At 38.1% G+C, this 22,478-nt stretch overlaps 1 protein-coding gene across 4 annotated transcripts in view; it reads right to left on the bottom strand.

The window, feature by feature from the left end:
• Positions 1 to 19,811, bottom strand: part of LOC309695755 (tumor necrosis factor alpha-induced protein 2-like) — a 173,632-nt gene extending 153,821 nt beyond the window's left edge. For 3 of the 4 annotated variants that reach the window (XM_082516623.1, XM_082516624.1, XM_082516625.1), the window contains exons 1-10: positions 18,620 to 19,811; positions 17,533 to 17,818; positions 14,718 to 14,828; positions 13,779 to 14,003; positions 10,815 to 11,427; positions 8,505 to 8,622; positions 6,562 to 6,687; positions 6,228 to 6,328; positions 4,842 to 4,934; positions 2,466 to 2,589 (exon numbers count right to left, since the gene is read on the bottom strand). In XM_082516623.1, coding sequence (XP_082372749.1) covers positions 2,466 to 2,589; positions 4,842 to 4,934; positions 6,228 to 6,328; positions 6,562 to 6,687; positions 8,505 to 8,622; positions 10,815 to 11,427; positions 13,779 to 14,003; positions 14,718 to 14,828; positions 17,533 to 17,797 — 1,776 coding nt within the window. In that variant the 5' untranslated portion in view covers positions 17,798 to 17,818; positions 18,620 to 19,811. The remainder of the gene's footprint in view (positions 1 to 2,465; positions 2,590 to 4,841; positions 4,935 to 6,227; positions 6,329 to 6,561; positions 6,688 to 8,504; positions 8,623 to 10,814; positions 11,428 to 13,778; positions 14,004 to 14,717; positions 14,829 to 17,532; positions 17,819 to 18,619) is intronic. The other variant, XM_082516622.1, reaches the window with a different exon arrangement.
• Between the last annotated feature and the right edge of the window lie 2,667 nt (positions 19,812 to 22,478).

Here is a 22,478-nt window from a genome sequence, read left to right as displayed (position 1 = left end):
ATTTCAAGTTAACATCTGATTATTCTACTAAATAGGCTAAAAGTAAAAAAACAAACAAACCTCAAACCTCATATTAAAAGGAATATATTGAATGAGAAGCAGTTAATGGAACTACCTCCTCTCAAAGCCTACTTATATGCGTATTTATCTTCATCACAAAATCTAAAGTAATGTGCAATCTAAGGAGCTTGGAAAGAAAAGCGTCTGGACTTCTTTAAGTTGCTTGAAGATGTTTCACCTCTCATCCGAGAAGCTTCTTCTGTTCTAGGGTCAAATGGTGGAGAGTCCCAGATTTAAGCCCTGTGGGAGTGTCCCCCCAAGAGGATGATGGACCCCGTAATGATCCACTAACTAATAACACGAGCCAAGGTGTGGCTCATGTGTAGGTCACAATCAGCCAAGGTTTCGGGTGAGCTCATTGTGAAACCTAACCCCAGCATACCATGTGATTTCCTGAGGGCAGATGGAATCCTCAAAGGACAACGGCCACTCTTTCATGGATGCCAATGCTCATATTTTGGAAAAAGAGGACAGATGGTTTGAAAGACGAGTAAAAGAGGCCATTTATGTCCACTGTGAGCGACCATCTGGGACTCTCCACCATTTGACCCTAGAACTGAAGAAGCTTCTCGGACGAGAGGTGAAACGTCTTCAAGCAACTTAAACGAGTCCAGATGCTTTTCTTTCCAAGCTCCTTAGACTACGATGACCTGGATGACTGAGAACCTTCACAGACAAAGTAATGTGCAAAAGTCCAAAATTTTGTTTTGAAGGAGCCAGACTAGTATTAAGTATCATTTCTTCACGCTTTCAGAAAGTCTTTTTCTTTGGCCATTATCTGTGTTTTCCCTCATTTTCAGTCCAGTCCTCGAGCCTCTTAACACTGACCTATGAATCATTCAAGCATAAAAAATAAACCTAACTCAAGGAATGAACCATAGTTGTGGCTACACGTAACAAACAACTTAGAAATGAACACAAAAAGGCAACTGTCTGCACTTTAGTTTTAGTTAAAAAATACCAAAGATAAGTCAACATCTTAAAGAGCATTCACGTATTGTTCAAGAAGTCTGTAAAACTATTCCTGAAGACTTTTTAAAGGCTAACAGTGAGAGTGAGAGTTCAGGCTGTGTTGAAAATAACAGCAATCATACCAGATATTGACTTCCAAGCTGATTAGAATGGTACAACTGTAGAACTGAACAGCATGTAAGCCAAACATCTGGATTTAGCTTATATCATACTTCCTTGTATCTTTGAATGTTTCAAGAAAGTTACTTCTCACTTTAAAGACATAACATCTGGAGAAAGATTTTAGGAAAGTACTCTTACGCTTACTTAGGGGGTCATTCTGCATGAGTTTGTGTCTTTGAATATACTAAAACTTTCCACAATACCAAACGTTTTTGGTCTAAACACTCATAGCATCTAGTATAGTTGTGAATAATAAGTATGCAGTTGGTTAGATTTGGTAGGAGATGTTTGATTCATGCATGGTGTCAGCAAACGCAGCATGAACATTCACCCCTTTCTTAGGGGTTAGTCAGAGGCCGGTTATAAGAAGCAGCTGTGGCCTCCTCCTGGTCCCTGGCAATGTGCACTCATTCCTGTTATTCACAGGCTGTCTTTAAGTATTATAGATTGGATTCATTTCCCCTGGCAATTGTTTAAGCTGTGTGACTGTTAAAGGGTGGTTCTTTCTGTTGTTCCAGGACTACACACTGCTGCTGTCTTCCTTTAGCCTTGTTGTTGCTTTGTTGCTGTCGTGTTGGCTGGTATTGAACCTTGTTCTTTTAACTAATGTTTGTTAATAAAGTGTCTTAATTAATGGTTCGGCATTGCCAGCCCTGCTGCTTAAGTTGCTGTTTTCTTTTCTGCAGGTGTATATTTGTAGTTTTGTCTAAACTTTGTTCTATGAAATTGATTTGCCACGCCTCTGCTCGTTAGTAATCAGCCTGTGTGCCCACAACGTTTGCACTGGTTACTGTAATCTCTCCTGGGGTGTAACTCCCTCCCCAGGTGGTGCTGTCTGCACCATTTAGTTACCGGATTTCCTCCTTCTTGCAGCCACAGATACACTTTGCTAAATAACTAGCATTTAGCAAAGTGTGAACTAGCTGATAAGTTACCATCTTCATCCTTTTGTCCAAATATTGGTGCAACTTGGCGTGTTGTCTGCTGCTCTGTTTGGCCCTTTTTTTTTTCTTCTTCTGTGAATTTTCCCTAAGTGCTCTTGGCTATTACTGCAAGAAAGGAGGAATCCCCTTTTTGTGAGCTATTCTACTAAGTCCTGATGTACTTAATAGAGGAGATTCTGGGCTTTTTGTTGATATCTCATGTGTTTGGGTGGCCTGTTTTACTGTAGCTCCAAAGAGGAAGGAAATAACAAAAAAAGTTAAATGGGAAGATTCCCTTTTCCTCAGTTTTATATCCTGTACAACATATGATTCACTAGATTGCCGTACCTTGACATCTTCTTTAAACTGATCCTCCAGGTCTCGCATAAGCTTGTCAATCAAACTATCTACCGCTTTTTGAAAGCCGTTCACCCCATCTTTACAGGTTTCTTTGTACTCCTCCATGTGTTTCCTGCAGGAGAAAACAACAACAAATAAAAAAACTTGATCATCATGAGGTTGCATGGTGATAATATTGCCACATTTTCAATCAGAACTGCACTGGTGAGTCTGGTGAAGCACATCTCATTTGCTTACATTAATTTTAAGTAATTACTTGAGTATGTTGCATGTTTATTTCTGTCTTATACTACCTACAAGTTACACGTGTTTTCAGAATTACAGTTTTTTAATCAATTTTTCCAGACTTTTTGTTTTTTAATGAAGCACTTTGGGGCAAACCGTGAGATATATTTCTCTTCACACTTCACATCTCAATTCATTTAAATAACTCGCATGTTTTTACAGGGTAGGGTTGGTGTATTTTTATTTATATTTTGTTTTTTATTTTTCCCATTCCCTGTTTAATACTCTGCAAGAGTTGGTGTGTCCTGAGAGGGTTATCTACAGAGTTGCTACCCCCTCAGCTTCCTAACAGATGTACCTGCAAGTGTGAACATCCCAGGTGACGTCATTCTTTGGATTTACAAGATTTCCAGAAAACTATGACCTCGATTTCGACCTCAGTGAGATTTAAACTCATCTGATGGATCTAAGGCATCAGCACGGTGACGACAATCATGGTTACAATGATGATAATGATGTGAAAGCCCAGGGAGCCATTGTGTAATCAGGCTTTGGTTCTACCGTCTGTGTTTTTTTGGGGCGGTTTTTGCCATTCATCCTAACCACCTCTTTTTACAGACTCTATATATCACCAGGATCTGAATTCTCAGACTGAATTCTCTGCAGAATGAGGACACCTCTGCCAATATGACGTTTGCTTTTATTTCAGTAACATGTTGAATGTGGTCCTATCAGGTCTTTTTATCACTGCTATTCACTGTTGTTTTAGCCTGTTTAGGCATTTTGATTAAGCCATCTCCTAAACTTCCTGCAGAAAACTCAATACAGTGGAGCTGAATTATTATTATTATTATTTTTTAATTAACTTTATCAAAGGCAGACACGGTGTGTCTTTTCCCTTAATGTGTCTCCAGTTCCCTGCATATTTCTAGACTTCCTTGTGTTTTCCCTGGCACTACAGGCAGGAAAAGTGTGTGTACTGAATCAAGCTTTCAAACAGGAATACTGAAGGGCTTTCCTAGTTTAAACATAACAAAAGGTCTGATGAGATTTCCCAGACAGACTTTAGCACTACATCTATTTCTCTTCCCAGTCCTTCCATGTACATATATGGAAAGAAACAGGCGGTGACAGGAGAAACATGAACACAGCAGGATCAGTAACAAAAGAGATAGCAGTAATTAAATCAAGCAAAGTCCAGCTAACCAAAATGATAGCAAAAACTAAACTAAGCATGAAAATACGACCTGAACAGATAGCCAATCTGTCCAGGGTATACCCCACATCGTGCCCTATGGAAGCTAGGATAGGCTCTAGGTTTAACCTGCAGCTACGCCTGCAGCTATAAATATAAAGTGTTAGAACCTTGATTAAATATCCCTGCAGAAACTGAGCTAACCAGCACAGCGAGTGACAGAAGCAGCTGGTGTGCCCGCAGTACTTTCTCTTTCTCCCGATTATACCACAGCAGCGTTTCACATTCAGAGCCCTGCTTCTCTGAAATCACGTGGATCTCTTTTTGTTCTGGCATATAAAAGCCTCTGCTGTCCCATCCAAAGAACTCCCACACTTGTGAGACTCAGCAGTCGTGGCACACAACAGAATTACTGTCCCGGCAGATATATGTCAGAGCTGAATATCTGCGAGATGACTCCGCTCAAGTCTGCACATTCGATTTTTTTGATTCATTTCAAAAAACTTGAATAAAGAGAATGACAGAATAGATTCTCTGTTATAAACATTAAACTGCTTTGTTACAATGAACAATACACATATTGTTTTCAGAGGATGGGTAATACATATTCAGAACCTACTGGCAGTCATGTTCGTCACACTTTTGGTTTTCTTGAGATAAATTGTAATGCTTTTTCTGACTTTAGGTAATATACCTTTCATTCTCTTTGATTTTGCATGCTTTTTTTTTTAATCAAAAAATCGGGACTAAATAGCACCCTGGTGCATTTTTTTTAAATTAAAATTGCTCATAAATCCATCCTGTCTCTAAATCCACACGAGATGAATGAGCTGACAGATTTATTGGGGGGAAAAATGTGGCGTGAACCCTCTAGATAACCGTGTCACGACATGCTAAATCTGGCAGGGCATTCGTGGATGTTTTCAGGAAGTCACGTGACTTACTTTAAAGAAGTAAAGCTGTTAATGTATGTAATGCAATACTCTGTCCACAAAGGCTGGTGAGAGGTGCAATGCTGGCTGAACGCTTTTTCAAACCTGCAGAGGAAAGAAGAAGCTTCAGTCAAAAGATGAGGCGGACAGAGTTAAACAAGCCAGATAAATAACAGGGGTTTAAAAATAATAACATTTTGTGACATTTTGTTGTAAAGCAAAGTTACAGACTTTATAGGAAACAGAAACCCTCCAAGGGGGATGGAAAGATAACAGGAAAAAGTGATGTTTAAAATAATGAATGCATAAGAAGTGTTGTTAAAATGTGCAAAAGTGCAAAGAAAGGTTATTTATTAATCATAAATACACTAGGGGGATTTGCAGAAAGGCTGAAAAGTCATAGCTGCACGATGCAGAAAGTTTTCCATCAGCTTCGCAGCTCCAAGTAAATAAAAGGTCTTTTCTGTTTCAGCATGACAGCGCTTGTGGGCAAGTCATCTCCGTTTCCCAAGTTTTGTGTGGGAGTCTTGTTATTTCCTTTTCACTGATTAATTCGGGTGTATAATCCTTTATTTTGATTATGTTTTGTTTCTTTTCTGTTATATTTTGGGTAGAATGTCTGCAGGGGAAGATGGAGGAGGGAGATTGCTTATACACACTGTGTGGGATGGGGACAAACACATGATCCTCAGAGGATTGTCTGACCAATCGAGGGGAATATTCTTGTATTGCTTAACATAACATAACATAACATAACATAACATTACTGTCTGATCACTGCAAAAAGGTCAGCGTCCTGATTTTTCATTTGTTTGCTTTTTTAGGTGGATGCTTTCCTCTTCCTCATCTCAGTTCTTTATCACAAGTTATTTTAATCCAGTTGTTTTTGCTGTTCTCTTGTTGTGGCCATAATACCTTTGATCCCACCCTCGCCATGTGTACAGTGGGGGAAATAAATGGTTGATCCCTCGCTGAATTTGGAACTTTGTTCACTTCCAAAGAAAGGAAGAGTTTTGAATTTTCATGGTACTTTTCATTTTAATGAGAAGAGTCAGAAAAGCGACCAAAGTGATTGAAAATGCCACCACTGATCAAAGACATGGATTTAAACAACATCTGCACTACATGTCATGGTAATCAGACAGAAAACCATCTATATACTTGTGACTCACTTTAATGCCTGTGCTCAGTCACAAGAAATAATCCTCAGATTACAACACACCATCATAAGAAATTGTAATCTGGAGTTTATTTCGAAGCCACTAAGATAAGAGTAAAATCAGCTTGCTTCCAGGAGGGTGGAGTGAAATTTTTCCACTGAGATTCCTGTGGTAACGTGGCCTGTTAAATGTCTATGACAGATGGATAGATAGATGTGCTGTCTCTGTGTTGCCATACCCATTTGGGAACTGTTTCAACTCCTTGAGGCAGGAAGAAACCACTTTCTTTTCCAGCTGAGCATCAAGTTTGATGGAGTTTAAAACAAATGATTTCACGCTCTGTTGAGGAAAAAAACAGAGCTGGTACACAGTGTAAGGAAACAGAAGTTATGTGCTGCCACCCTATGGTGAAAACACTACATTGCAACTTGGAGGATTAAAAAAGAAGATCTGTTGGCAGAGAAATCTTCATTAATTTAAATAAATAAATGTGAGATTTTATCTGTATCTGATGGGTTTGATGTGTTTAGCATGTACCCATTATGTGCATTATGTGATATTTCAATAAGTACCGTTAGGATGTCAATGGGAAATGAAGAAATGGGGAAGTTGTCCTCCTTTTTAGGAGCTTTGCCATCCTTCCACACCTCTTCATTTTCAAGTTCAATGACTCTGCCCTGTATCATTCTCAGTTCCTCCTGCAGGAAGAGCCAAGCAGAGTGGAAGTCAGCATTAAAGTGCAAGCAAAACAGCTGTTTCAGCAACTCGTGGCAACATCTCTTCTGAGAACTATATCAGAAATGAAACCATTAGTCAAACATTTGCTGGGTGTAACCACTCAAAACTGATGCTTTGAGTATTTTCTTTTCTTCTATGCAAGTACAGTGAATATCTTTGTGTTTTTCACTAGTAAAAAAACAACAACTGTTAAATACAATAAGCAAGGAATATGTTTTTTCAGTAACATAAAAATCAATCAAGAAAATAACAAGCACTGGTAAAAAACCGTACACTGATAATGTGCTCAGTTATCTGTGATCTTGTTTTATTACCATGTCAATGGGTTTGACGCACTTTGAGAAAATAAATCAAAGGCTTTCGTTGTACTATTTTGTATACTCATGTTTTGGTTATGTGACTAAGTTGTGATCGAGGCAACTTGGTTAATGATTTTAAACAATCTGTTGAAGAAACTGCCTGATTCCTACCAAGGTTTTATTATTTTATGTGTCTTTAACTGGAAGTTTAACAGTACTGTGCATCAGACTGTGAACTGAAAACTTGCAACTACATCACAGATGATTGACATCTTCACTGTGTAGATGGGTTAATTATCAGAGGATATGCTTTCTCCAATACTCCTGAAACAGAGCTGCAGACTGAGGTCTTTATTCTCTGGGAGGTTGTTACCATGAGTGTTAGTGACCTCTGTCACATTAAAAAGTCACCTGACCTGATGTTATTCTGAAGGCAAGATTGTAGCTGGTTCAACATCAGTGTGCTCAAACTGTAAATGTGTTTTATGGCATGAATGTTAAAGCAATAAAACCAAACAAACCTCTGGCCTGTAGTGACTGACATCATGTAACCAAGTTAATCACTAAACTTCTAATCTGATTGAATGTTGGAGGTTTACTGCAACTTATCCCACCATTACTGAGAGGCTATCTGGCATGTAGACAGATTGATAGTACTCTGTTACATTTCTTCAAAACAATCTCTCTTTAAATATTTAGACTTTTAATGCATATTCCCCCAAATTATTCAATTTTAGAAGAAAACAACAGCAGAAAATACCTAGCGACAGACACCTTTTGTTCCTTCACATATGCAAGCCATTTAGCAAAAACTGCATTTCTATAAATAACCACTTGATGGCCACTTAGCTCCTGTGACATCACACACTGGTTTGTGAGTGTGATGGATTTTATGTGGGGGGTTTTTCAGTGTACTATCTTGCTGAATGTATATGCTAGCACTAATTAGGTATCTATATCTACATAATTGATAATTTGGTATCTGAGTCTGTGTGTACGGGCTCACTATGCTAACCCAGCTAGCTAGCATTTGTTTTCAGCCTAACCTCTCTTTCCATGGTTTCCATTCATCCACCAATCCATCCATCTATCCACACTTCCACCCTAACCCTTCAGAAGTTCTACCCAGGTCATAAAAGCCAAGACAGCTAAAGCAAACACAAATGGTAATCCACAAACCAATGAATCAATTATACATAATTGATTCATGTCAAGTCAGCTCAGTTTAGGTCATGAAAGTCACAAAACCAGTTAGCAGATCTTTTAACGTGACATTATTCTTAAAGTGAGGCATAATAAAGACATATAGTAATGAAGTGTGTGCTTCATAATATCTCAATGGTCTTTTAATTCAACTCATTCTCATAATTACACAAAGAATAACAATATGAAAGACTAAAATTTCATCTATGGATGAAATTCCAACAAGAAACACATTTAAAAGTCTGTGTGTTGTGAGTTCAGTGTGAGCGCCTCACCTGCATTCTCCTGCAGTACTTCTCTTTCACTTGTTTCAGGAAGTTCTCCTCAAGCTGCAGATCAGTGCTTTCATCTTGGATGTCTGGCTGCAGAGACAGACTTCCCATGATCCTCTCACTGTTGGAGTGAAACAAGATGCAGTTCACAACATTTTGTGGTACTAAGATCGGCCAAAATACATTTTCCTACCTGTGATGTTGAAAATAAAACGTTTAAAAAATCCAATTAAATACATTCAGTAGTCCTTTGCACACTGCAATGCAATATTGAATGAGTGTATTTGCTTTATGAAAACCATGTTACATTATGGTCTGTGTGCGATATGCTTTATGAAGAGGATCCTATTTTACATAATCTGTGAAAAATGTGGTCGTGACCTGATTTTATTTTTCCCATTTTGGCCTCGAGAGTGTTGTGCTTCTTTTTTATCAGATCAGCTGTTTATTTTTGGTCTCCCAAATGTTGTTCTGAGCACAGGTTTTTTTTTATGTTTCCCATGCCCTGATTCAACAAATAATGTCAGCACTGCCTACCTCACTCACGCTCGCAGTCCTGCTTTTGTGTTGGGTATTATTAAAACGGCTGTCTGCACCATGTGTGAACACATTTTTATGTGGACAGTGAAGATGTGGTTTTAGGTGCCTTCCCCCTGTAAATCTGAGATGATAAAAAAGCTGCAGGAGGACATGCAGACATACTTTTCCCTTTTATAATGTTTGCATAACACATCACGCCTTCAAAGAATCCGACTGAGGAGTTTATTGCATATCATCTGTCTCTGTTTGCTGTATGCAATCATTACAAAGGCTATCTGAATTCAATTTAAATCACAAAATACATTTTCTGTATTCTATGTATATTCCAAAAAACACCTGAATTCACTTATTCTCTTCACCATACTAACGTAATGATGGGAGATTTATAAAAAACTATAAAGAATAGCCTAAATCACAGCAGCAGAGGCAGAGTTACTGAAATATGGAGACTTGTAGAGCTGAGCTTTTCTGACCTTCACTGCCCAACAAACACCCACAGCTTTCAGATGCAACACCACAAGTTTTTCACAGTTTTCTAGGTTTCAAACCTGAGGAAACACAATGCTGGTGATTTTTTTTTTACTGGCTGCAATCATCAAATAAAAAAGCATTTTAATATGTAACATATTTTTAAAAAAAGCTCTTTTCATTTGTGGTAGGATGGGTTGTGCACTTACTGGATATGTCACGGTCCTGGGTCGATGCCCCAGTGTTTTGTGTATTTTGAATTGTCATGTCATGCCATGAACTCCCAGTTTAGGTCAGTCGTCCTAGTTTGAGTTTTAATTTTATTTGTAGTGCTCGTGTATTGTGTTTTTCAGTTTGTTTTGCAAATAAAAACTGCTGCCTTTAAGTTAAAAATACCACCTGAGAGTCCTGCGTTTGGGTCCAATCACTGCCTGCCACACAGAGAACCATGACAGGAAATGTGCCCATCATCTGACCACTTTTAATGCTTGTCCTTTTTCGACAACAGATCTAGAGCTTTATTGAAACAATGACTTTAAGGTTTTTTTTTAAATTTAATAATAAAAAGAAAACATAGTTTTAAATAAATCTATATAGCATTATTATCACTTTGGCCTATCAATTGGCCTTAAAGGAGAGGTCAGAGGTCAAATGTGACATGATATTTAAAATCTTTATACATTATTTTCAATATGTTGACAATACATATACATGTGAGATATACATGAGAAATTTTAAGGCTCTTTGTCAATTTTCCACCAATAAATCATTAACTTGACTTTGAAAGTGGATGTATGCCAAATTTTAATGGATCGCTAACATGATCACAGTAAGTAAGTAAGTACAGTAAGAATGACACACAAATGCTACCAAAATAAAATCTTCTTGGCAGAGTACGGTCTGTCAACAGTGCAATGTGTGACTGGCTAAAATGATGCATAACGATTGTTTATAGGGTACTCAATTTTGTAGCTGCTTTCAACAAACTATGTTTGCAAGGCTAATGACAAATGTCATGTTGGACAAAGACGACTGAACGCTTTTGAAGCTGTACAGCGTCAGAGTTAGAAATTACATTACAAAACTACATTACAATAAGTAACTGCATGCCAGTTTTTGTGATCACACCACAATAAATAGAAAATACTGTTTAACATCATTCTAAAAAGTGAAATATAATGCACAAGAGTTCATTTCAATTTTGTCTCCATCTATTTATGTACTGTTTTGGCTGAATAGGAAATTCCTTTGAGAGGTGTCCTTGAGGAAAAACAACAGCCCTATTTGAACAATCTACCCACTCACCTCTTGTACTTGTTGATGATCCAGTCCAGCAGACCATAGAAATCCTTCAGCTCCGTCACCTGCTGCTCCAGCTTCTTCAGGTGCTGTGCAACGACTCTGTTATAACCTCTCACATAAGTGCTGAAGACTTTAAAACTGGGTGGGTAGGACCACCGCAGTTCCTGCTTCACATTCTCTAAGTCCTCCACAATGACTTTACCCAACAGACCCAAGTGAACAGCTAACCAGGCGGAGTTCTGCTCTACTCTGTCCAAGTGAACACTCTGCACCTTCACCTGCACACCCGCACTAACCGATTCCCTCCAAGCGTCCATCCAGCTGTCTTTCAGGCCTCCTGGTTCTCTTAATCTCTTCTCTTCCTCCTGGATGACGCGGGCCATTTGGAGCAGCAGCTTCTTGTTTTTGTCGGAGAGAGGGTCGCACACTATGTCGCTGACCTTTTTCCTCATTGTTCCATAGAGAAGGTTGAGGTCTTTTTCCCTTGTGGCCAGCTCCATAGCTGAGCCATTGGAGCACGACTCTGGCTGCTGGTGAAACTCCTGCCGCAGGGCGAGCAGGTTCAGGTGAGCCTCCTCCAGCTCCCCCGTCTCTATCAGTTTGTTGATCTCCATCACTGTGAGCAAGCAGAAGTAATCGTATCACCAAGGGCTTAACAGAGCTCCTGTAATCAGTTATGTCTCATTATCAAACCACAATGGTAGAAATCAGAGTGTAGTGCTGCTCCAGTCAACATAAACGCAGCAAAAAAAGCCAGACTTCAGTAGACTTATTGCAGCTCATTCAGAAACAGTAAATCCAGAACAATTCATCACATCAGGTGTCACATCGTTACACTGGCTTGATGCTGCTTGATGTCAAAGAATTTAATTTTAGATTTACGGTATAATCCTTGTAAAATAGGATTACTGCTCATTTTTACTGGATATCATAGTTAAACAGCAAAAGTTAATAAAGTAAAAGTTCAGAAACATCAAAGATCTTTAATTTTACCCTGTAATGAAACCTACCTGCAGCTTTTGTGGAGATGGTGAGTTGGAATTGGTCTCCTGCTATAGGCTAGCAAAGAAGGCTGTTGCAAATTGCAATTTCAGCTGCTGGTACAGTATCCTGGCACACTTGCATACCAATGAAATTAAATAATGTTGAAATATCTGAATTAATTTTAAATGTCTAAAGTCTTTTTTCTTAAAGTGGAGGCAATGTGTTTTAGAATAAGTAATAATTTTTATTTTAAATTTAGATAATTAATATAAGTGTTTTGTTTATATACTGAAGTCATTTTTAGGTAGTAGTCAGTTATGCTATCTGTAGTAAGCTATGTTTACTAACTAAATATGCCATTACCATAGCTATGCTGTGCTTTGGAGGTATCCTTGATTCTACACGTTTGATGTGAAAAATTATGACTTTGAAGGTTCTTCGTGAGATTAATGGGTTTTAAGGTTACTGAGAAATTATAAAGAAATGTCTGTGAAGGTTCTCAGTCATCCAGGTCATTGTAGTCTAAGGAGCTTGGAAAGAAAAGCGTCGGGACTTTTTTAAGTTGCTTGAAGACGTTCCACCTCTCATCTGATAAGCTTCTTCAGTTTAAGGGTCAAATGGTGGAGAGTCCCAGATTTAAGCCCTATGGGAGTGTCCCCAAAGAGGGACATGGACCCCTATTGATCCTCTACTTTCACACCTTGGCTTGTGTGATTAAGTAGAGGATCAATAGGGGGTCCATGTCCCTTTCGCTTCATTTTGCCACTCTCTTTTATATTTCTCTTTTTTTCTTTGTCTCTTGTGCCCCTTGCTTCATTTTTCTCTCTTTCCGTTACTTCTTTTCTCTTTGTTTCTTTAAATTACGTCTCTATCTCTCTGTTACCCTATCACCTTGCCTTTTGTGGATGTGCTTAAGGCTCTTCGCCCTTATGTTGCTTTAATTTGTGTTATTTCGCTGCTCTGTTTTGATTTTTATATGACTCTGCTCTTGTTGTAGAAGCCTGATAGACTTTGTTTCAACACATTCTGCTTTCTCCAGACAATCTTTTGTGAGTGATTTTATTTTTTAATTGGATCTAAAAAGCTGAATCTTCAAGTGACACGCAGGACAAGGTTCATCATTTTGGTTTCTGGCAGCAGACACATCTCTGTATTTGTCCTGCTAGACCTCAGTGAAGGGTTCAATACTCTCGACCATAACATTTTACTACAGAATGCCATAGGTATTAAAGATACTGCACTGCAGTCGACTGAATCATGTCTAATAGACTCCAGTTTGTTTATGCAGTCTTCTTCACAAAGGCTAATTATGGAGTTCCACAGGGTTCTGTGCTGGGACTCAATCTGTTATACATCATTCCCAGGCAGTATTGTTATAATATCATTTTCACTCCTATGCAGATGATACCTAACTGTATCTATCCATGAAATCAGATAACACATACCAGATAGTTAAACTGCAGGAGGTTATTAAAGTCATAAAGGCAGGTAAAAGAGACCATCCTGGTTTTCAGGGAAGCAAGGAAGTTGATGTTGCTGGTGTTACAGCATTATAATAGTTAACGAGCTTGTCAATCATTTTCATAGAGTCCCTAAATAAGAAAGAGATTATAATTCTCTTAAATCCATCAACTTATTCTTAAGAGTAGAAGATGCCACCATCACTGTTTTTTAACAGCTAAACCAGTGTCCCATTTATGAGACTGGATTTGAAACTGTGTCTACAGATAAACTGACCCTCTGTTATTTACATGACAAAGGAAGCTCTTATCATTGGCTCTGTCTGTTGCGAAAACAAACAGTAAAGAGACAGATCCAGACTACAGCGTGGCATGTATACACAGAAAACATGTTAGGGGACATTCGAGACACGGTGCTATTCTGCCTTTTCACTTGTAGGTGGAAAAATTGTTACAGTCAAAAATGTGCTATATGAAGTCACAGTCAATTTAAACCAACGTGAACATGTAGTGGAGACTGTACCTGACAGTGGTGTGAGGGGGATACTTGGCAGTACGTAGCAATCTTCGATCTCTTCTCTAAGAACCTCCTCCTCCTCTTTCTCCTCCATGTCTTCCTCCACTGAGGCCTCAGAGATGGACTTAGTGGAGACTTTATCAGTATCCTTCTTAGTAACCATTTTCAGACTCCGACGAATGGATGCTCCTCTTTTCATAAAAGAATTACTGAATTTGGAAGTACCAGGATCTAAAAAAGAAAAGTTTGATGATTTCAGGGTGTTTTGTTATCCTCCCTTTTCTACAGGCATAGTTTTAAACTCAGCAGCAAAAAGCCGTAAGTTTATATGCTCCACTATAATGACAATTTGTAAATGTGCAGATTTTAGGCACTTTGATTTGCTCTTTCACATAGACATATATTATTACCTTTGTACGGACTATAAGACTCATTTTTGGGAAACAGAGCAGTGTGTTTACACCTTACAGTAAAGACTCATATTTACATGTCTAAAGTATAAGGCGCTTACCAGTTCAACTTAGAAGGGTCTGGGTGAAAACCTAGGGGAACTTTGAGCAACAGATAAATTCTAAAGATAACTATTGCTTCACTCACCTCACATGACATCAAGTTGCTGTTTTCCATTGAGGAAAACTTGTATATCTGGTATTCTACTTGGCATAGCTGTCCTTCAATCAAGTATTCTTTGTTTGTACTTTTCTGTTTTATTCCTTGTTCTTTGTATTAGTATTTTTGCACCAACATATATGTTAATGTTACACTTGTAAAAAGAAATAGCAGCTTTACCTGAATACATTACTTCCAACTATAGAACGCTGATCTTTCTAGAGTAGATTATTAGTAGTAAATTTGTAAACACTAAAAAAATATAGGTAGAAGTTTAATATTTTAATATTGCCAGTATGTAGCAACATTGATCTAGTATTAAAGTTAACATTTTACCTGTCTTTGATGGTGTCAGTGGTTTGGATATGCGAAAAGAAGCATCTGCCTCATCATCTTCTTTTTTCTGGTTGTTCTTCAGAGGGGTGGCCGGAGAGCCGGCGCTCAGACCTGACAGAGAGGCAAGAAGAGCACATCAGTAGCAGCAGAAGTTTCTCATAAACTGACTCTGGAGTCCTTAGTTTAATAAAACAAAGAAATTTCTCTTTGTGGTGTCACAGGGATATAAACTAAAGGTTATATCCATTTATGTGGGTGTTTGTATGTGCATGGCTTTGGCAATGCTATTATGCAATCTGAAGAATGCAAAAAACTGTAAGCTGTGTTAGAAATAAAAGTTCAGAGTGCTAGTGCCTAAAAAGCTGCCTCCTAATGAGTTTCATCATTAGGAGACAGCCTGACCTGATTTCTGATGAGATAATGATTTACAAATAATCACATAACTTGTGCCAAATGTTTTGGGATGGTTGTTCTGTTGCATGACCCGACTTCAGCCAAGTTTTAACTGTTGGGCAGATGGGCTCAGATTACACAGAAGTTCAATGACTGCAAGGTGCCCGGATCATGTGGCTGCAAAACAAGCCCAAATCATAACCCCTCATTCACAAGTGAGAGTTGGTATGAGGTGATTGCACTGACTTGCTGTGTGTGGTTTTTTCCAAATGTGGTCTTGTGCATTGTGACAAAACATCTTTTTTGCAGTTTCTCTGAGAATTGCACGGTCAGACCTTGGGGTGAATTTGCACACACACCTGGACGCTCCAGGACTACACGCCCCCCTGCGAAAACTCTCTTATCTACACAAATAATCTCTTTGAATGTTTAATCAGTTAATTAATGTTAATTCTTCTCCTTCTAAAATGAAGCTTGGACAAACTGCACATCAGCAGCAGCTTTAAAACAAGCTTTTAGTTCACTTTAAAAATAGATGAAAAGGAGGCTTGATGCTCCTCTGAACTCCTGACCTTTGCTAACAGTGAAACATGACAACATGGATCTAAATGAGGCCCGATTCTGCCTCGTCAACAGAAAATTTCTAAGAGGGTGCCATGAAAAGAGAGGCAACTCCTTTCCTGTGAAGCAATGAATTGCTTTTGTCAAATTTCCCAAATTATCTACATTCAAACAGCTTTCCTACTAATTAGTTGATTTGATGGCCAGGACAGGACTTTATTTCTAAAGTCTCACATGTACAAACGGTCAGAAATCACCACAGTGAAGTAAAATTAGACGTTTATTCACAGGGAAAATCACAAGCAAATTCCACGTGTTGCAGGATGAAATTATTATTAAAATGTCAGACCTGAGGGGAAGGATAACTGTAACCATGGCTCAAATTGAGGTAACTTGGAGCTGTGGACAGACCTGTACAGACCTGTAGAGTGGTTTCTTCCACCCTCTTGCACAGACTGAAAAGTTCAGCAGTAACAAATGGGAGTGGGCAATAGCTAAATATGTTTTATCCACAAATCCAGAAAATAACTGAAAACGTGGGATTTTGCTCATTTTATTAAGAATTTATATTTGTATTATTATTATTGTCAGGAAAGGGAGCAGTGTGTTGACATCTTACAGCAAAGCCTCATGTTTCTAAAGTGTGACCTGTTTAAAGTGTCCTCAGGCTAAAGTCAGGAGAACTTTGAGCAAAGCATGAACTCCAAAGGTAATTATTGCCTCACTCACAACACATGACATCAGCATGCTGTTTTCCATTTCTGAAAGCTGGTGTTGTTTGTATTCTACTGAGCATAGCTGCGCTTTAATCAATTATTCTTTGATTGTACTCTTCTGGAGGTACACTATAGTGTAGTATATTCATCGTTGAATCATGATGTTTTTGGTTTATATGCTAAATGACATTTCATACACATCTAATCAGATAAAAGTAATTTATCTACCTGATACTGAGCCAGACTTTCTTAAAGTGCATCCAGGAAGTATTCACAGTGCTTCACTTGTTCCACATCTTGCCATGTTACAGCCTGATTACAATGGACTCATTCATTTTTCAACTCAAAATTCTACACACAATGCCGCCAATGCAGTAAATGAACATCTAGAAAGAAAACACTATCAGTCATGTACTATGTATGTTGACAAAGAACAGAAAAAAGGCCACCAACATCCAGAGAAGAGCTCTGAATATCAAGAAACCTGGAGAACTCTTCCTGAAGGCTACTTAAAGAAATTACAAAACAAACTTTGGCTAAGAGTTCAGGCCAAGCTGGAGAGTAAAAGGTGGCCATGCCATAACAAATACTGATTTTCATGCTCATTAGAATTGATATAAAATATAAATACAAATACTAGCCTCACATACCACATTATCATATTTTTTGCACAAATTCCAATAAATCTCTGGAGCAATTTTCCACTTTCCTTGGAAAATATAGACTTTTGCACAGTAATGCATGGTCCTGCAGTCCTTCTTTGAGCAAGGAAACATTTTGTTTGACATTTGCTAAGATACTTTGATCAAACGGATATATTTGCGTTTTGGCCCTTTCTGCCTTTTTCCCAGACAACTGCTCCTTCCACCTTTGCATACTCTCTTTAAAATAGCACCCACATCTGAGGGGAATGACTTCACACGATCTTTCTCCTGGGCGCTCATGGGAAAAAATGTAAACAAGCATTAATTAATAAGAGCTAGGACACAACATTATTTATGTTTTGTGAGAGGACCTTTTTAAGAGAGATAGCGAGGTGTAAATTATCTGTAAGATCCTCTTGGCTCTTCTTTTGACCTTGAGATTCCACCTGTCTGCAAAACCTGCTTCACAGCAGATTTTATTACAGCCATGAGGGTACTCACTGGGTGACAGAGGTGGTGGTGAAGCCGCAGAATCTGACTCATTTGTAGGTGTATCTGATTTGGACGTGACCTTTGATCCCTTGACAGATGACAGAGGACTCTTCTGTGTTGCATGCTGGATGCTCTTTCTAAACGATCGCAGCCTGCCCAACTTTGTGCCGCCATCGGTCGACAACTTCTCATCGCTCTTGATGGACCCGTTGCTCTTGAAGGACGCTCTGTCCTCGCTGGGGTTCTCGGTAGACTTTTCCATCATTTGCGACATCTCATTTCATTTACTACCCAACTGCGAGTGAAAATGTAAAAGAAAAGTTGTAAGGACAAAATGTCTCTCTGTGCCGTGCCTTTGCTCTACAAGTGAGCATGTGTGTGAGTGTTTAATCATTGTGACTGCTGAGAAAATAAATGGGTGGAGGAATTTTGTTGACTAATAACACATGAGCCAGCAGTTTTCATAAGCACCCAAAAGACACTGCAGATTAAAATTAAAACTGCTGTATCTGCAGGTACAGGCTGAACTAAAGAAATTCCCCTCTCTCTCTCTGGCTGTTTTTAAAAAAACAACAACAACAACAAAAAACTAAAACCAAGGAGAGGAGTTCAATATTAAAGAAGTCAGTCAATGAACAAAAAATGGTCAGTGACTGTTTTGACAGATGCTACATGTTTGATGTAGCTCTGGACCAATGTACAAAAAATGACATCCAAAAATGTCATTTGGATATTTGCAGAGTCATGAGATAAAGAAAAAAAAACTAAAAACAATCACTTTTTATTCAAGACATTATAATAATAATAATTCTAACTATGTGTTACATGATCATGACTTGACATGTCTTCATAATTTACTAGAAATGACTGCAGCGACTAAAATTCTATAACTTCTGATGTGGATTAAGAAGCAGAGGTCAAACCTCCAACAACTCTTTTACTATATGTGCATATAGATGCCAAAAATATGCTACTTGCTGAATGCATTCACAGTATATATATATAGTGATTTTATTTTATTACATTATATTATTTTATATAATAAAGGTTTGCTACTAACAATGACCGAATGAGGGGGAAAGAAAAGTCAACTTACCTCTGGCCGATTCCTCGGTTAATAAAACTTCCGCTGTTTTTGTGCTTCACTCTTTATAGCTTATTCGGTGCTTTCGCTTTCTTAAATTTGCATTGCTGGCATGAAGGCAGACAGGAAATCTTTACCGTCAGCTGTGTCTCTGTAGGAGAAAGTTTTTTAAAAAGCCGGCGGTAAAAGCAGAAGGTGAAGCAGGCGAACTAGCTTCTCTGGGCACAAGGACAAGCCAGAGATCACCTTCCAGTGAGCAGGTTTACGGACTGAAAAAACACACACACACAGACCTCTTGTTAATGATTAAACGGACATTTAGTCAGCGGGAGTGTCGGTCGCAGCACAAGCTGAAACCACTGACCGACATTTTTTTTTACTTTTCCCAACACCCTGATCAGTTTACAGGAAGATTTCCCCCGAACACACACAAAAATCCTACAGCCGCGTTGCCCCCATCAGCTCATGTTTCAAGGTTAAGAGTTTAAACCTTGCAGTGGTGCAACAAGCGCTCATTCTGTACGTAAGAGCGCAGCAACGAAAAAGACTCAGAATTTAAATTGTAGGGGAGACCGGGGATAGTTGTAACGTGGGTCAGTTGTAACACTTCCAATTTCTCCAATCAGGGCTAAGTTTCAAATGATGTGACTCATCCTGTGCATGCCCAACTCAGTTCTGCTATCACATGTGAAAAATCAGCACATTTTGTCAAACACAGACAATTTAACACGAAAAAAAGTAATTTGTGTGCCAAAAAGTAAGTTTTTCTACTTTATTTCAATTTCTAATAGCATTATCTGCTTTGCAGTTAAACTCATCAAACTTAAATTATGTTATTTGTATGTCTATGGGGATATATTCTGTGTAGGTCTTTAGAGCTAGTGTTTTAGCCGTTGGCTGTAATGTTAGCTAGTTCATGGCTATAGGAGTCTGGGTCAGTTGTAACAATAATGCAGATGTTACAACTTACCACACTATTACTTTAACTTATATTAAACAAGTTGGGGCAACGACATCAGCAGAGAGAGGTTCACTGGTCGCTTTTGTATATGTGGTTAATGCCATTGGCAACACAATTACTTCACTGTTTGTGTTCCCACACATACATTATGCAGACCACTGTGTCAGAGATGGACCAGTAGGAAGTACTGGTAGTGGAAATAAATCAGGATGGGTGCAAGAAACAGATTTCCTCATCTTTCTGAAGCACTTTGCAAACCAAACCAAGGTAAGCCATGATAAAAAGTAAAATGGAATTGCGATGCTGGTGAACAACTACATTTTTTTCAGCTTCATTGTTATGTTTAACATTGGTGCAAGAGTTGTAGGTTATAATGCCCACTGAGCCAATGAGGCCAAACTCAAGGAAGACCAACCAAAATTAATGAAATATTCAGTTGCAGAAAATTCCATAATTTGTCTTTTTTGGAGGGGGGGGGGGGGGGGGGTTGGAATATGTTCAAAACCTTGATTTTTGCATTCTGTCACACACACACACACACACACACACACACACACACACACACACACACACACAGCTACATAAATGGATGTAAGTGCATTCATGTGTTGAATAAAAAAGATTACATGTTAATGTTTTCTTAGTACCGTTATTTCATTGTGTTACATTTCACCCCAGGATATGTTACAACTAACTCAGACTATGGGGTTAATTGTAACATTTCACTCTTTGTGTTTGAGACCATACCATGCAATGGGTAATTGTGCTGCAGAGAAAATAGCTGCACTATTTAATAGCCGACACATGTAAATACTTTGCATTACATTTTGAATCCACTACCTTAAACGAGCTCCAATTTACAGACAGAAATGTCAAAAATGTTACAACTATCCCCGGTCTCCCCTACTGGGACCACTTATCCACGGAGCTTTACTTACTCAGGACCCAAACTGACGCATCATTAAATATTTCTCTTGCATAACCTTTGGCTATGTTCAGGGGCGAATCTAGATACGAAGCTTTAGAGGGCCTCAGCCCCCAGCCACAATGCCAGGGTTAGTGCTCTAAAATTAATATTAATGGAATATACTTCTTTCAAATGTAGTCAGCTCTTTCCACATTTGCAATTTCAGTAGAATGTCAACTTCAAAAACAGCTTAAATAGCTGATGACATATTGCAGTGTCTAAAAATAATTCATAATAAATAATCACAGATTTAAATATAATAAACAGCTTTAAGGTGGAAACTTTAGTCTCAATCATTTTGACCAGAGTTTTCCAAAGTAAAGAACAACTTGTGAGGAGAGCACAATCCTTTTAACTTACTGTCACCTGGAACTGGAGCTGTGCTGTTAATAAACACTGAAACCCAATTTAAACAGAATAGGAATAGAAATCTTTAACAAACTGAATCAATAAAGTAGCTCTTTTTCTGGCAACTGGCGATATGCCAGCCAACTATTACTATAGTTACTTTTAGGGGTGCTGTGATTAAATTTAAGGATGTTTTTTTTTAATGGGACCACTAAAAAGGGTCTGAGCTCACCTATGGCTGTGTTGCATTGGCTGCTTAAGAATGATATACAACAAGAGGTATCATAACAGATAGAAAAACTCCTGCAACAGATGAGTTGTACTTTTTCCCTCTGTATTACCTTCTTAAAGATGTAAAGAAGGAAAAGTGCCTGTACAATATTTAACATTAGGAGAAGTTAGAGAAAATATCTGACTCAGGCTGGTTACCACTTATATACTGGGGAGGCAGGTAAATGTAAACAAGTTGTAATAAAACCAAATCCGACATGATATCAGGACATTTATGTCCACTAGAGGGGGCTGTGTGCTGTATTTGTTTCAGCCCAAACACTGCCGGTGCAGTGGTTGAGTGTTTGTCCATACCTATTTGAGTAAAAAAAAAAGTTGAATATTTGAGCTTTATATTTTTTTTTCCAAGGGCTGTTTTAATGCACATCATTACAGATATTCAATTCAGGAAAAGAAGACATTTGAAATCGAAATAAGTGACTAAGTGTGAGTGGAGTAGGGTTAAAAAAACAGTGAATCAATTGCTTAGTGGATATAGTGGCCTTTTATTGGTATTACCATATATGCATTTCAGTAAAGCAATGTTTAAATCTTCTTAGCTACAATCACAAAAACTGGGAAAAAAACCAGGTTAAGCCACTTATACTAAATACAAAATAAATAAATAATAACAATAATACACATTAAAATATTTTTACCTGAGAAATTAATTGACTTTGACGGCTATATGTCTGGTTTCCTTGAGATTGACATGTCACTGAAATATGTGAAATATGTCATTTTTCTTTTTCTGATGTCAAACAATAGTGTGTAAAACATCACAGCACAAAGGAAATATTTTTAAACAGTGTGTTTTGTTACTTTACTGTCAACACAATATTACCATTTATCGTCTGGTACATATACAAGAATAAAGAATTATTCAGTACTAACTTGCACAAACCAAGAAACATAAGTTGCAGAAATTCTGACTTCTTTCAGTGGTTGTGTATTTATTATTTTTTTTAAAAAGCAGTAACTTATGTTGTAGTATTTTATTCTATTCTATTCTGTTCTATTCTTACAAAACTACTGGATAATATCAAAATGAAAACTTCACTATTTACCCAAAGGTTACATGTGAAACAATGTTCCAGCGCTTCAGAGTATTATTTATCCATTTTGTTACAACACATGGTTTCTGTGATTTCAGCAGTATCTAACACAGTAATAGGAAAATAGGAAACACTGAGCTGGCCCTGCACTTCCAGTAGATTTATTATTATCCAGGGTCATAAATGTCGCTGTAAAGTACATGTGTCTGAGTCCACCATGGCATAAAAACAACAGTACTTGTTGTTGTATTATGATGAACGAATGTTTTA

The sequence above is a fragment of the Aulonocara stuartgranti genome, assembly GCF_965226115.1.
Source record: "Aulonocara stuartgranti genome assembly, chromosome: 19".
Classification (NCBI taxonomy): domain Eukaryota; kingdom Metazoa; phylum Chordata; class Actinopteri; order Cichliformes; family Cichlidae; genus Aulonocara; species Aulonocara stuartgranti.
The sequence above is the reverse complement of the archived record's forward strand: the minus strand, read 5'-3'. Positions and strand labels throughout refer to the sequence as shown.